A 15514-nucleotide genomic window follows, 5' to 3' on the forward strand; every position below is an offset into this window, starting at 1 on the left:
CTCAGGGAGCACACATGACAAGCTGATAAGCCTCAGGACAAATAGTGAAGAGAAACTTGGGAAATAGCCAATGTAGTAATAGGTATGGATAGCGTATTCTTTCCTTTTAAGTATATAATTGTTCTAAATGATACTCAAAGCCATTTTCTTGAAATGCTACAAATAGAAAATCTTACTACTTAAGAGACTGGGCAATCAACTCTTTTGTTACATCGGTCCTCTTACGGGAATACAATTTTTCTTCAAAGCCTTAGTTTTTTCCATATTAGGTATGTTTGAACTTCTGTACTTCTAGAAAATTATTTTAAACTTGGTCACCTTTCTCTGGAGCATGCCAGAGGTATCAGTATGATTGATAATGTACTGCTTCATGGAAAAACTTTAAATTTTCCCAAAGAAGTAACCTCTAGTTTCATTCTCTCAATTATTTTTGTATGTTTTGGAAGTTAGAGTGTCATTAATGATTTATTGGCTTAATGCCAGCCACTGGGGTACAGCATTAAAATGTAGCATGATGGATTTCTAATTTCATCCTGTTTCTTAATATTTTTTCAAACCTGCTTTGTGCTCAAATACCATAGTGGGATTTCAGTAATCCTTATAGCTGCACGAAGGCCTCTCAATGGTATCTGACCCCTCTTTAAGTTAAAAGGATATCATGCCAAAAGGTGAGTTGACAGGCCAAAACAAGGAGGACTATTTGGCCTTGCATTGAAAATCTGAACCATGGCTACTTTTGCCTTAAAGAGCCACTGGGGAGAGGATCATTTGGTGAATTTAAGCTTGAATAAGGGAGATAGCATCTCCTAATTACCATTTGGCTATTGTGACTTGTGATAAAGATGGCTATACTCAACTTCCTGAACTGTAAAGTTACCTTCAAGGAAGAAAGGAAAGTGATTAGTTGCTACAGCTTAGGTTTTATTTACCTGTTCAGTTTTGCACAGGTGGTTTTTCTGCTTAGCAGGAGTTCTTTTGATGTGTGATGATGAACTTCACCTGTATATGAATATCAGTTGCCGTTCCCCTTCACTCTCCCAATATTGTACTACCCTTGAGAACATAAAGGCTGGGGAGGAGAGGGTAGACAGGTTTGTGTAAGGCCTACTCTTAACTCCCAAATTATTTTACTCTGATAGGCTTGCATACTTGATGATAGTTGGTAATTTCTTCAGGAACAGTGAAGGGTGTTTGTCAGCACTAAATATCCCACCCTGAGGACAGTACCTGCTAAAGTGAAGACGAAATGTCAGTTGCTCACAGCTTTTGGTGTCAGCCTGGATAATTTCATTGTTTATGTGAAGAACCTATCCAGACCTCTAGCTCAAATTTCTTTGCCTCAAGTCCAGTGACCTGGACTTCCTTCTCTCTTACCCATTCCCATATCTCGGGAATCATAGGTTTAGGAGGGGTTGCTGTAAAGCTGTTGCCAGTACAGTTAGCCCCTTGAGTTTACCTCCCTCAGCCTTGTTTTTGTGTGTTCTCCCAAGTTTCATCTCAAAGCTCTAGTTCCTGTCGTGTACCTGTAGCCCTGTAGCTATAGAACCACCTTGGGTCAATGTGGATTCAGAAGTCTCAACCGGAAGATATGCCTTAGGATAGTAGGTGCATGTGGGGTGCAGAAATGTGCAATTTAACTGATACTTGACATGTGTGATCCGAGGACTTCCTTGGTCCAGTGGCTAAAACTCCATGCTCTCGGTACACAGGGCAGTGGATTGATTGCCTAGTCAAGGAACTAAGATGCCACACGCCACAAGGTGCAGCCACAAGAGATGTAGTTTTGGCTTTTTTTTAAGTGTCCTGGCTACCAGCATCTGACTCACCTAGGAACTTGTTAGATACATAAATCCTGGGCCCCCAAATCTTCCAACTCAGAAACTAAACTGTAGGGTCTTAGGACCTCTAGCTGATTCTGATGTGTGCTGAAATTTGACAACTTCCTTTAGATCTAAAATGCAGATTCTGAATCAGCTGGTCCTGCTGAGATGGCAACCCCATCCAGTGTGACTGATGAAATTGTTCTGTGTCTCTCCGTTGTCTGATACAGTGAGTGCCGGCTGTATAAGAACTATTGGAAATCTGGAATGTGGCTAGTGTGACTAAAAACAATTACTTAACAAATTTAATCCCGTATAGCTAGTGATTACCATAGTAGATAATGTAGGTTTAGATGATTCTGGTGCTGGTGGTTCCTGGCCCACTCACTGCAAAAAAGTCAACTTATTAACAATGGGAAATTCTCCCAAGAATGATACAAAATCTAGAAGGAACAAAGGAGAGATCTAAAAAAACACAGGTCAGGTAGTCCCTGCTGGTCTAGTGGTTGGGATCCTGTGTTCCCACTGCCAGGCACCTGGGTTCAGTCTCTGGTTGAGGAACTAAGATTCCCCCATCCCACAAGCCCTGCGGCACAGCCAAAAATAAAAATTTTTTAATTAAGTGAACATAACTAAACCATTTTATTTCTAGTAATTTTAAAGAAGCAATAGATTGTGTACTCATGTTTATAAGATTTCCTTTTTTCCTTCAATATTGCATATAATAGCCATTTAAAACAATCCAAATAACCATTAATGGAGTAAGTTATTACACATTTCTGTGGCATAAGGTGTAGCTACAATCAAAAATGTAAACTGACACAAAGTTCTCAAAAACATAAAGATCGGAAACCTTATGTTTTCTGTAGTGTACCTCCACTGAAGTTTTTTAAAAGACAAGAATATATGTTTTATGGACATGGGATGGAATGAAAGTGAATGCATAGAAGCAAAATATTTTTTAATGGTTATTTCTGGGAATGAGATTTGGGTAGTGATGAAAGGATTTATCCTGATCCTGTGTGCTTACAATTTGTTCATGTATTACTTGCATTAAAAAAAATTGTGATCTGACAAGAGAATATTAGATTTTCGAGGTACAACTTGAGTAGGATACTTAAGTGGAATGTCAGTTCAAAACTAATGGGAATTGAAGAGATTAAAAAACTCTGAAGCCAGGGGATTGGTTGGGTTATTTTTGAAAATCACCCAACATGATTGTCAAAAAATATGGTAGAGACAAAGTACTGAAAGAATGTGGACCTTGACTGTTATGTATGGCAGTTAAAATGAGTTTGTAAGTAATTCCCTGAGAGTCCAGTGGTTGGAACTATCCTTTCACTGCTGTGCGTTCAATCCCTAGTTAGGGAACTAAGATTCCGAAAGCTGCTGCTCAGCCAAAAGAAAAAGTTCATAGTAAACACAATTTTCACCTTAAGATGAAATTCCTAAGGTTTCCAATCATAAGTGGAGAGGTTAGTTAATTTGAAATTAACTTCAGGTTCAGCCTTTGTGGTCTCTCTTATCCCATGGAAAGTAACTTGTATTTTACATGAAATACTACCTGAGCTATCTGGAAATCAAGAAATAAGCAAGACCAAAATATGTCAAAACTAAGTGTGCTGTGTTTAGTTGTATCTGACTCTTTGTGACCCCATGGCCTGTAGCCTGCCAGGCTCCTCTGTCCATGGGTATTCTCCAGGCAAGAATACTGGAGCGGGCTGCCATACCCTCCAGGGGATCTTCTCAACCCAGGGGTTGAACCCAGGTCTCCCATGTTGGAGGCAGATTCTTTACAGTTTCAGCCACCAGGGAAGCTAAAGAATACTGGAGTGGGTAGCATATCCCTTCTCCAGCGGAACTTCTTCACCCAGGAATCAAACTGGGGTCTCCTGCATTGTAGGCAGATTTTAGACAGTATTATTTATAAATTTAGCAGGTTATCTAATTTCAGAAGAGGACTGGAGGTGGTTGGGGCAAACACTGACAGCAAAGGAATTAGAAAAATAAAAAATTTACAAATGAGCATAGTGGAGAAATAGCTTTATATATCCACCTCGGTAACATTAAGAGCATTTAGCGTTGCATTGTGATACAAAGATTTGTTTAATGTAATCCAACTGCCCAAAGAATAAGGTTTCCTGATAATATCCTAAATGTGTAAAAACATTTCAAATATTGATGAGCCTCAGTTACCTGAAATTCTATGTTGAAATATTTCCTTGGACACCCGGATTAAGTGAAGTGTCAGTTTAAATGTTTGATGGTTAAAAATTTTGGCCACAACCAAAAGTGATGATACAAAGGATCTTAACACTAAGTCAATAGTAAGTAAAAATACTAGTCAACACAGATATGGTGCTGATTATGTGCCATTTTTCTAAATGCTGCTTTCACATTTTAATCTACTTGATTTTTGAGACAACTCTGTGAGATTATCCTCATCTCTTACGAGGAAGATGATATACAGAGATTTTAAACTTGCTCAATGATGTCTAGTAACTGTAAAAAGATTTTAAACTCAGTCTGGCTCCAGGGGCAATACTCTTAAGTGTCTTACCCTTTCTACAGAAACTTCAACTCTAATAGTTGAGAAAAGCAAGTGAAATGTATAGGTTCCTATTAAATGGGATGCTGCCCCCATATAATCAGAAAAGCACAAGTTGCAAACCAAAAATGTATATCCTGCATGCAGCCCATTGAAATTCTTTGACCCTGTATCACTGCAGAATGAATTCCTAGTTGCCAAACCCAACTAGTTCTTTTGAGCCCTTATGTTATAGCATAGTTATGTCATTGATACTATTGACCACTTTCTCAATATTCTACTTGATTCTTAGATAGTGTATGTTCTTTGATTTCATTATTCCTCTGCCGTTTCCTAAGATGGTTTATTTTTTTCTACCTGCTCCATACACATTGCTGTTTTCTTGGGTTCTTTCCCCTCTTACTAGGCAAGATGACCTGTGTGCATGCTAAGTTGCTTTAGATGTGAACTTTGGGGATGCTATGGACTGTAATCCACCAGGTTCCTCTTTCCATGGGATTCTCCAGGCAAGAATACTAGAGTGGGTTGCCATGCCCTTCTTCAAGGAATCTTCCCAACCCAGGGATGGAACCCAGGTCTTGAGTCTGCTGCACTGGCAGGCATGTTCTTTACCACTAGTGCCACCTGGGAAACCACAGACACTTCAAATTAAACTTTCTGTAATTCTCTTCTGTTCCTGCTTTCTCTCTTTTTTTTTTTTCCTGCTTTCTCCTTTTAAGTTCTTTGATAGTTCTTGCTACCAAACAGTAGAAAACTTTCACTATCACGCAGAAAAATGAGAACTAATGTGTCCTGGTTGGAGAAAGTCTGGGGAAGTAGTTTCATGCTGACCAGCAGCCATGTTTGTCATTAGCCATGTTTGTTGCAACAGATTAAGGGTTTCCTCCACCCTGCTCCAAAATACCTTAAATAAAATCAATACTACATTAAAGGATGGATGTCCTGTTTATTTTATGATTTTTCGTGTTCAAGGACCACACACTTACCTCTGCCCTGCCTTCACTCCCATCCAAGTCCCTGAGAACTGGTTTTTCTCTCTATATTCATCTCTTTACTCACCTCTTTTTTCCCTTCCTCACCTGCAGCACCACAAAAGAAACATGCTGTGTAATACAAATATATAATGGAATAGTCTTCCTTCCTCCTTTACCCTAGGAATTCTACCGGTGTTTCCCAACAGGTCTGTCCGCCTCTTCCACTTTAAAGGCAATTCCACCTACATTTTACATTTCTAGATGACCTAAATTGATCCCTTCCTCCATCTGTTTTACCCTGTGCTAACCAAGACCTATTACACTTGATTGCATTTTTTGCTCAACTGTTTTTCTTTAAGTCTTATTTATCTTTGCCTCCTCAAATGCCCAGCACACATTTTTTTTAAAAGACTGGTTTACATGAGTGTCTTTCATTGTAGCTTTAATTCTGTCCAGATTCCTGACCTGCTGAATTGTCTAAAAACTTCCAATCTCCCTACTGCGGAAGAAAAACCGTCTGACTCTAGAAAGACTCCTAACTAGCCAAGGTCAGTCAATGTTGCCTCATGAGGCTACCACTTCCTTAAAACCTCCTCTGAGACTGTCACCTAGCTCAAGGTCCTATCTAACGAGAGAGCCCAAGGACAGCCAAAGACAGCCCACGTGCTTCCGCCCAGGAACTCGGCCCCTCTAGCAAGCGCAGTTCCTCCAAGTGCTCTCTCCGACTGACATCCCTGTTGTCCAATTATGTTTCAAAGCTCTGAGGGTTGCACCGAGCCAGTCACTGTCCAATAAAAAAAGGGATTCAGATTAGCACCAATTCTGGCCAATGGCTGAGAAGATGAGAGACTATTGGCCTATAGGAGCAGCGGCCAGAGTGATAAGCAGAAAAATCACCCAATGGCCGTGCCTACTGCAGAGTAGGTCCCGCCTCCAACTGCTGGCAGTTGGAGGCCAGACCACTGCAGCGCTCAGTCTCCACCCGGGCTCCGCCATGTTGGGACTTGTGGGTCGTGTGGCTGCTGCCTCGGCCTCCGGGGCCTTGCGGGGACTCAGCCCTTCAGCGCCGCTACCGCAAGCGCAGCTCTTACTGCGGGCCGCTCCTGCATCCCTCCAGCCTGGTAAGTGCCTTGCTCTAGCAGCTGGGTTCGCGTCTGTCGTCCCATGACCTTGAGCCTGGGGGCCCATAGTTGCACCGGCCTAAGGGATCTGTGGTGGTAGAAGGACGCCAGGGCCAGCGCCCTGCCCTCTAACGGCGGAAGAACAAGAACAGGGACGATCTAATTCCGTCTTATTTTGGAAGAGGGGCGCTGTGTGACGTAATAGTGCGAGCAGGTGCATTGACCTTCCCGTGGAATGGGGGCACCGCGCGCGCTCTCGAATAATGGGAGTTTTGTGCATGAGGATGGGAAGATGGTGCCGGCTCGCTCTCCCCTTCTAGCGCGGCCCTGCCTCTGGACCCGCCTTCCGTGCAAGCGGAAGGGGGCCGGGCCTGGGCTGCGTTCACCAGTCCTTGTGAGTTAAGTCCGGGCGTCCGATGACCTTTAACTGTCCTAACGCCAACTTCTTCAATATCTTTTTTGTCTGTTAGCCAGAGACTATGCCGCTCAAGCATCTCCATCGCCAAAGGCAGGCGCCACCACTGGGCGCATCGTGGCGGTCATTGGTGCCGTGGTGGACGTCCAGTTTGATGAGGGACTGCCTCCCATCCTAAATGCCCTGGAGGTGCAAGGCAGGGAGACCAGGCTGGTTTTGGAGGTGGCCCAGCATTTGGGTAAGTAGAATTTGTTAGGAATAGTAAAGGTCTTGTTCGACCCAAATATCCCTCAAAACCAGGCTGTCTTCTATGATGATTTTTATCAAGATGACTTTCGTTCTTCTGAGTTTGCTGAAGCCACATTTCGGTACTGAGAAGAAGTCTTGGTCGATATAGGTGTTTAAGGCCAGCTACAACTTAATTAAATGCCACGAAGCCAGTTTGTGCTTCTGTGTAAGCCTGCAATGCCTGTATCTGACAGGTGAGAGCACAGTCAGGACTATTGCTATGGACGGCACGGAAGGCTTGGTTAGAGGCCAGAAAGTCCTGGATTCTGGCGCGCCAATCAGAATTCCTGTTGGCCCTGAGACCTTGGGTAGAATCATGAACGTCATTGGAGAACCCATTGATGAGAGGGGTCCCATCAAAACCAAGCAGTAAGTATTCCTGTTGTATCTACACACAAAGGAACTTTTGCCAGCAGTTTTATACGTTAAGGTGGCAACATCTACTATAGCAGAATTTTTCTGCAGAGAATCCCTAAAATTCCTAGTCATTTCTTTAAACCACACAATACAATTTCTTATGAAGAAAATTAGTGATGCAGAAATTCTGATTATAAAAAAGAGAAAACTGAACTCCATAGGTTGATTATTTCAGTTCATCTTAATACCAGTGGTGTTTGTATTTCACATTGGTATGTGAAGAAGTGATGTTTAGACTCTGTAAAAGGAAAACTTTATGACAGAGTTGTCAGGGAATGGGATTATTGCTTCCTGAGATAATGGTATTCCTTTTATTGCAGAGTATTTGGGCTTGATGGTGGGTGGTAATTTGTCTAGAGTGTTATATAAGAGATGAGACTTGGAGTAAAGGGTTAGGCTTGAGAATTGAGAAGAACTTTTTAATGAGATGAATAGATACTGATCTTCTCATCTGCCTTTACAGATTTGCTGCTATTCATGCTGAGGCTCCTGAATTCGTGGAGATGAGTGTTGAGCAGGAAATTCTGGTTACTGGTATCAAGGTTGTGGATCTGCTGGCTCCATATGCCAAGGGTGGCAAAATTGGTATGTTAAGTGACAGGTAGATATTTTCCAAACCTAATGTGGGACACAGATCCTACCATGTTATGAGTGGGTACTGAGATACGTCCCTCACTGATGAGCAGCTTCTGACTTTCGTTCTTCTGAGTTTGCTGAAGCCAGATGCCATTTCTGAGAAGGGAAAAGATGGAAAGAAACAAAAAAAATTTTTTTTTGAAGTTTGCTCTTATGGAAACGAAATTCTTAATTTGTTTTTTCTCAACCTCTTGTAGGGCTCTTTGGTGGTGCTGGAGTCGGCAAGACAGTACTGATCATGGAGTTAATCAACAACGTTGCCAAAGCCCATGGTGGTTACTCTGTGTTTGCTGGCGTTGGTGAAAGGACCCGTGAGGGCAATGACTTATACCATGAAATGATTGAGTCTGGGGTTATCAACTTAAAAGATGCTACCTCTAAGGTGGGCACTGAGCTGATGTCCTTGTAAGTAGTGTCAGGAAACTATTGAAGTTGACTTGTTTTGTATTTTCATTTTATTGTCCTAGGACCTACAAAGGCAAGTTCTATCAGTATTTTCCCCCGTTTCTAATACACTCATGTACATTGTGTTTTCCTTTTTAATATTAGATAACATTTCTAGGGGTTTTTTTTTTTTGACATATAGACCCATCATTTGAAAGCTAATTCTGGGGCATTAAGCATGGTTCTTAATGTCTCAAATAACCCTATTTTGTGCCTTTCACATATTTACAGTTTATTTCCTTCCTACCAGAAGAATTTTGCCTCAGTAATAAAAGAAATTATCTTTTGTTTTGAACTGCAGCTCTAAAAGGGAAAAGAAATTTATGAACAAAAACCTAGATACCTGAGGAGGGGGGGTTTTTGGTAGTTCCTGTGATTTGGGGACCTTGGATGGATGACTTTCACACTCCTCTGCCGGGATTCCTGACTGTTTATCACTGCTGCAGGTCGCACTGGTGTATGGTCAAATGAATGAACCACCTGGTGCTCGGGCCCGGGTCGCTCTGACTGGACTGACTGTAGCTGAGTACTTCAGAGACCAAGAAGGTCAAGATGTGTTGCTGTTTATTGATAACATCTTTCGCTTCACCCAGGCTGGCTCAGAGGTAGGCTTGAGAGAACCTGGTTCATTTGACCTTTCTATGAAATGATGCAGATAAGGCTAATGATATGGTTTTTCTTTTTTTTCCCAGGTGTCTGCTTTATTGGGCAGAATCCCTTCTGCTGTGGGTTATCAGCCTACCCTGGCCACTGACATGGGTACCATGCAGGAAAGAATCACCACCACCAAAAAGGGATCTATCACCTCTGTACAGGTCAGAACAATTAAATGGATGAAGGTCTAGTTTGTGTAAAGGCATGTACAGAGGTATAAAATCTCGTTACTTTTTTTAAGTAGGTACTGGAACTTAAATAATATTTAAAATTCTGTGTGTGCATGTTAAGACCCTAAAAGATTAAGAAACCACTCATCTGAACTAATTGAAGGTATATATGTAAATGTAGATCACAAAATAGTGGTTTCCAACCTGAAGGGAACTTTGAAGTGAGCTTTAAATATGTACTACACTAGCTACTACAATTTTCAAATGTATGTAGATGGTGTATGTAGTAAAATTATCAGAAACTTTGTCTAAATTTTTTTAACTTTCATGATTCATTTTCCTGATAGAGTACTGTGAGTTTTTTGGTTTAGAGTTAAAAAGTAGGATGAAGAACAAAAGGAATAACAATGAAAATTCTTCCATTACAGCTGGGAAGAACCAGATAATATATAACCACTAATACTCTGCATGAGGAGTGGTAAGAGTCTCTGTTGGACTCTTGAATGTTGAGAAGATGGAGTAACATAATGAGGAGGGGTCAGGAAAGGGGATGGTTTAAGTAGAATTACTTGGCTTCCTGCTGCTCATAATGGGTTCTTGGTTCACTTTAGGCTATCTATGTGCCTGCCGATGACTTGACTGACCCTGCCCCGGCCACTACCTTTGCCCATTTGGATGCTACCACTGTGCTGTCCCGTGCTATTGCTGAGCTGGGCATCTATCCAGCTGTGGATCCTCTGGACTCCACGTCTCGTATCATGGATCCCAACATTGTTGGCAGTGAGCATTATGATGTTGCCCGTGGGGTGCAAAAGATTCTGCAGGTGAGATCAGTGGCCCTAAAGTCATAGAGAGAATTTGGGGGCTATATTAGGACAAGATTTTCCCTGGTAATTTGTGTGATTTGCTTTAGAGCAAGGAAAGAAGAGACTAGAATTCCTAGTGAGTGTTAATGAGGTCTCCTGAGTTTCCAGGTTTGGAGTTGCAGTTTTTTATAACAGCACCCGGTAGATTCAGAGTAGGGGAAACAAGATGCCAGTGTTAGCTGAGGGTCCTCATGATTTGTTTCAGTTAAGAAGTGCAGTAAAGTGCTAAAATGCTCTATATAAAGCTCATTGTGAATATAAAGTTGTATTAACCCTTAAGTTTTTGTCCAAATTTGAGGAATGTAAATATTTACTTGGCCTCTCTGATCTTGTTTTTTCATAGGACTACAAATCCCTCCAGGACATCATTGCCATCCTGGGTATGGATGAACTTTCTGAAGAAGACAAGTTAACTGTGTCCCGTGCACGGAAAATCCAGCGTTTCTTGTCTCAGCCATTCCAGGTGGCTGAGGTCTTTACTGGTCATTTGGGGAAGCTGGTACCCCTCAAGGAGACCATCAAAGGATTCCAGCAGATTTTGGCAGGTGGGATTTCCAGTATAAGGCTGAACATAAAGTGGCATAGAAGCCGAACTCCCTTGAATGCTGTGCTGTGTTCCTGTTCAAGGAACCATCAAGCAGTATATAAATATATTGTGCCTAATTACTTAATTTTTATATGAAAATAAGTTATTCTCCATCAGTTTGCTTTGAAAGTGCCATCTGAGAGTGAGCCTTAGATTTAGTGAGTCTTAGTTTTCAGTGCCAGCTGCTCTTCTAAGTGAATTACAACATACTTCTAAAGAAGGCATTATTACCCTATTTTACACATTAGGAAGCTTGAGCGTGGAAAGTTTAACTGGCCCCAATATGATACAGCCAGAAAGAATTTGAACCTGAGTTATGTGACTCCAGACCATATATTCTTAATCTGTACTGTAGCATTTCTTATAAATTGTGAGGCAAGTTTAAGAAAAGAACCTAAGATGACAGGATTTCATCACATTCTGACTGGTGGCCTCAAGCGGTGAGGTATGTGAACACTGTGGAAGTTGATATCCTTCACTTCTCAGCAGTTGGATTTTTTTCCCATATAGGTGACTATGACCACCTCCCAGAACAGGCCTTCTATATGGTGGGACCCATTGAAGAAGCCGTGGCGAAAGCTGATAAGCTGGCTGAAGAGCACTCGTGAGGGCCTCCTGGCAGACAGGCACTCAGCCTCCATGATGCCCGTCTCCTTGCTCCTAACCCAGAAATTGCAGTTTTCTCTGTAGGCCACGTGAGAGCCTTGACTGAAGACATTGTGTTCTGTCTGAAGAATATTTAAGGTTTCCAATAAAATGTACATCCCTCAACATCTGTCTGTTTTTCTTGGTCCTGACAACACGGCCAGTACTGAAGTTTTTAATAGTATTTTAGAACAGCCACAAGAAACAGCACAAAGGAGGCCATACATACATGTTAGAAATGGGGTCGTCCGAAAAGAAAAGCCATCGTCTTGGATTGTTGAATAGCTGGGTCTTGTGAAGGGGTTTTCTGGGGATGACGGGATCCTAACAGGGCCTCATTTTTGGCCCTTTTATGTCATTCAAAGCAAGTTGAGTTTTGCCTCTTAAATATATGTAGTGCAGTCCTACTTTTTTAAAAAGCAAAAGGATTTTTAGAAGAGCATTTTGGAGAAAATGGGTTTAGAAATAACTGCTATTCTAAGAGAAGGCACAGATTAATCAGTGAATTAAATTTTTTGGAAATGATGCATGTTCTGAGGGATTAAAGCTGAGTCAAAAGGGCTCTCTTCTATTACCACCTTCATTTTTTTCAGAAGGTGTCCCTGACTACTACCTCCTAACATATTTTGGGCAAGACTTGTATGTCTGATTCCTTGAGGCAATGCTGAATATAAAGTGCCTTAAGGCCTGTTGTGAGGTTGGCTAAAATTCCTTGAAAAAATTGGGGAAAGAATGTTAAAGGAAGAGTAATTTTCAAAGACTTCCCTGGTGGTCCAGCGGTTGACTGCTTCCACTGCAGGGGGTGCAAGTTCCATCCCAGGTTGGGGAACTAAGATCCACATGCCCTGTGGTGGGACCAAAATAAAATTTTCTAGAGGTAAGCCCAGGGTTGCTGGGCTTGAGTTTCTGAGCTAAATAATGGAATTTAGACGATCTTCCCTTCATTTTAGACTACTAAAATGATGACGATTGCAAGGACTACAGAACAGCCGCCTAAGAAGTGCCTGTTAAAGTGCAAGGTCGGATTTGGTGCCCCTTAGAGGTGTTCCCCTTAGACGTTCTTTTGTAGGGCCAGGCCCAGGCCCAGACCCAGACCCATCTGCCCTCTGGTGGTAGGACCGGAGGCTCTGCAAGAACTCTGATCTCACCATTTTGAAATCCATGAAGGCCATTTGCTGGGATGTGGTTCTTTGCTAATGACTGTTTACAAACCAGCTGGGGTTTTTTGTCCTGAGGAGGAGCCTGAATCTATAAGCTCCACCCCGAGGCATTCAAGTTGGGTAAAAGCAGGGCAGGATAAGCTGAGATCCCAATTCAGAGGCCCCTGGGGGCTGAAGGTTGGGGAGGGGCCTTGGGAGAGGTGCCAGGGGTGGAGTAGGGGCCTCTAAGTTTCCTCCCATCTGCCTCTGACGTCCGTGGCACCCGTCTGGCCTGTGTCACGGTTTGGCCAGAAGGTGGAGCCCCTGCGCCGCCCGTGCTCAGAAGTTTGCCCCTAGGAAAGCCTGGATTCGGGGAAATGCTGAGTTATGGGGGTGTGGGCACATCTCTAGGTTTTGACTCCGGAGTGGGTAAGAAGCTGACGCAGAAGTCCCCAGGCTGTGGGTCCACCGTTTCTGCTCTGTTTTCCCATGTTATCTAGATGCAGATGGACCTAGGAACTGTGATCCTAAAGGTGGTTTCTCCCACACTTCTACCCCTCCCCCCACACGTTTCTGTCTCTTAGCATTCATCGAGAACCTTCTCCCTCTCACTAGCTGCAACTATTTATTTCCTTCCCCCTTCACCACTCCTGGTGCCACGCCACTAGGGTGTCAACACAGATCTAACCTTCCTCCATATTTCTCCCGGCTCTGCCCTGCGCTCAGCGCCTCCTCCCTCCCCACCCAGAGAAAGCCCCGCCCCCTCCGCCCTCCCCGCCCCGGCCTGTCACACGGGGACATCGCGGCAGTTCAGGCTGTGGTTCGCAGGACGCATTCATTGGCTTTTGGATTCGTGCTAGTTCCCAGCTCATAGTTTGGGAGGCTCTAACACCAGCCTGCACGTGAAGGGGGAGCCAAGGACAGCGAGGAGCTGGTGGTCCCAGCCCTGGAGCCCTGCCAGCCTGACATGAGTAAGTACGAGGACCAGCCCCCGGGAAGGCCTGAGGGATGCCTACCTCCCTCCCTGGCTGACTCAGCAGGGGTGGGGCCTAACCTTTGCTCTTTTGGGGGGTGAAGCAGGGGAAACCAGACTGTAGGGGCACAGGGCTCAGCTGGTGAGGCTGCTGACCAAGGGATCGTGAGCGTTGGCAAGCGCCAGCTTCAGGGAAGAGCCTGGTCTGCACCTTAGATGGGGGCTTCCCTCCCGCCAACTCCCGCCCCTTCAGCCCCCCAGTTCCTTGTGCCTCCCCATTAAGCTGCTGGGATTCAAGAAATATTTTACAGCACTCATTGGTGGCCTCCCCCTCAAAGTAAAGCCCACTTTGGGTCACGTTGGAGAATTTTTAAGGTGCCCGTCCCTCTGTTTTTTCCCAGGCCTTTCTGAGCCCCTGTCTTCTCCGCACCCCCCCCCCCCCGCCCCGACCCACCACCAGGTGGGGTCCGCGCCGAGCAGCTGCTTCCTGTTGCCCCAGAGGTTGCTGCAAGGGTGGCGGTGGTTGGGGGAAAACTGAACTAGAATAAAGCCGATTCTCACGGTCCCACATCAGCTTCACCAGCGCAGCTCCTGGCGGCCCCCACGTTCCAGGCACTGAGAGACGGGGCGAGGCGAGACTGAGGTTGAAAGGCCTAGGAGGTCTTTGCCCTCGTGGCTTCCTGATTCCAGAAGCTTTTACACTTGGGTCGTGCCGGGGGAAGGAGGCTGCGTCTCCCCACAGCGGTAGGGCTTGAGCTCCCGGGGAGTTGAACCTGTTCACCTAGGAGGGCCGCTGTGCGTCACCCGCAGCAGGCTCGGCCGTGAGTTTCCTCTCGGACACCTCTATTCCTCCGGAGTCCCTGTGACCCTCACTGCCTTCCTGGTCTTCCTTTGTGACGAGATCTCGGCCGGTGTCTCCCGGAGTGCGGGTGGAGCTATCCCAGGTCCTCCAGTTCGAACCCACCACCATCCCCCACTTCACCGCAGAAGTTTCTGTCTCTTCTTCCTGGGGATCTGCTCTCTTCCTCCATCTGGGATTCTTCCTGGTTCTGGCCCCTAGGAGACGCCACCCGCTTCCCCCTCCCCCAGCGGATTCTTCGCGACAGCCCTGCCCGCGCGCTTGTCCCTACCCCAGTAGCTCCGGCCCCTTTAAGTGCTTCCCCCCCACCCCGCGCCCGCCCCGCCGGCGGCCCAGGGCTGGGGGAGGAGGCGCCGCCGCCGCCCGGCTCGGCCACCTGCGCTGCCGCCACCGCCCGGCCCTGCTCCAGGTGAGGCCCGGCACCCACGTCCGGCCCCGGAGTCCCTCGGCCGGCCGCCCCTGCGGTCTCCTACCCGGGATCCGCGCTGCCCGGGACTCCGGATCTGGTCCTCCCGCTGCAGGAGCTGCCCTTCCTCTCTCCCCCGCACTATCTCCTCGCCCATTTCTCCCCTGTCCTCTGCGACCGGAATCCGGAGGCTTCTCACGCTTCTCGGCCAACCTCTCCCGGGTACCCCTCCTATTCTGGACCCAGGATCTCCCCCTCCCCCGCGCCTTCCTCGCCAGAAAAATCTCCCGCGGTCTGGGTTTCGCCTCCTCCCCTCTGGAACCATCGCTTTCCCACGCCATCCTAACCTTTATTGGGAGGGGGAATAACCGCCACCCCAACCCCTCTCCTTCCCCGTAGTAAGGGGGGTGGGGGTTAGAATAGCCTAGAGTCACTTTCAGGCCCTGCTCCGTTTAGCCATTCAAGTTCAACTAACTCTCATCTAAAGCTTCCCTGACGCCCTGACCCTACCGCATCTCTCCCAGACTCCGGGGGTGCGACCCCAGCACCAGCC

The 15514-nt window shown here is 45.4% G+C and overlaps 2 protein-coding genes and 2 non-coding genes across 5 annotated transcripts in view; all 4 read left to right on the forward strand.

The window, feature by feature from the left end:
* Nucleotides 1–6304: 6304 nt before the first annotated feature.
* ATP5F1B (ATP synthase F1 subunit beta) lies at nt 6305–11710 on the forward strand. Its single transcript, XM_061131988.1, has 10 exons — nt 6305–6463; nt 6934–7116; nt 7361–7535; nt 8047–8168; nt 8417–8601; nt 9110–9268; nt 9356–9478; nt 10099–10311; nt 10697–10898; nt 11450–11710. The coding sequence occupies exons 1-10, from the start codon at nt 6337–6339 to the stop codon at nt 11545–11547; spliced, it is 1587 nt and encodes a 528-aa protein (XP_060987971.1). The 5' UTR covers nt 6305–6336; the 3' UTR covers nt 11548–11710.
* LOC133049341 (small nucleolar RNA SNORD59) lies at nt 7183–7258 on the forward strand. The gene has a single exon (XR_009691297.1). It is a non-coding gene; the product is annotated as a small nucleolar RNA SNORD59 (small nucleolar RNA).
* On the forward strand, nt 8254–8324 carry LOC133049325 (small nucleolar RNA SNORD59). The gene has a single exon (XR_009691295.1). It is a non-coding gene; the product is annotated as a small nucleolar RNA SNORD59 (small nucleolar RNA).
* A 1799-nt stretch (nt 11711–13509) lies between the features above and the next one.
* BAZ2A (bromodomain adjacent to zinc finger domain 2A) overlaps nt 13510–15514 on the forward strand; it is a 34574-nt gene continuing 32569 nt past the window's right edge. The window contains exon 1 of one of the 2 annotated variants that reach the window (XM_061132004.1): nt 13510–13694. The gene's annotated coding sequence lies outside the window, so the exon portion shown is untranslated. Of the gene's footprint in view, nt 13695–14928; nt 14965–15514 lie in introns of those variants that run through there. The other variant, XM_061132021.1, reaches the window with a different exon arrangement.

The sequence above is a fragment of the Dama dama genome, chromosome 3 (genome assembly GCF_033118175.1).
Source record: "Dama dama isolate Ldn47 chromosome 3, ASM3311817v1, whole genome shotgun sequence".
Lineage (NCBI taxonomy): Eukaryota > Metazoa > Chordata > Mammalia > Artiodactyla > Cervidae > Dama > Dama dama.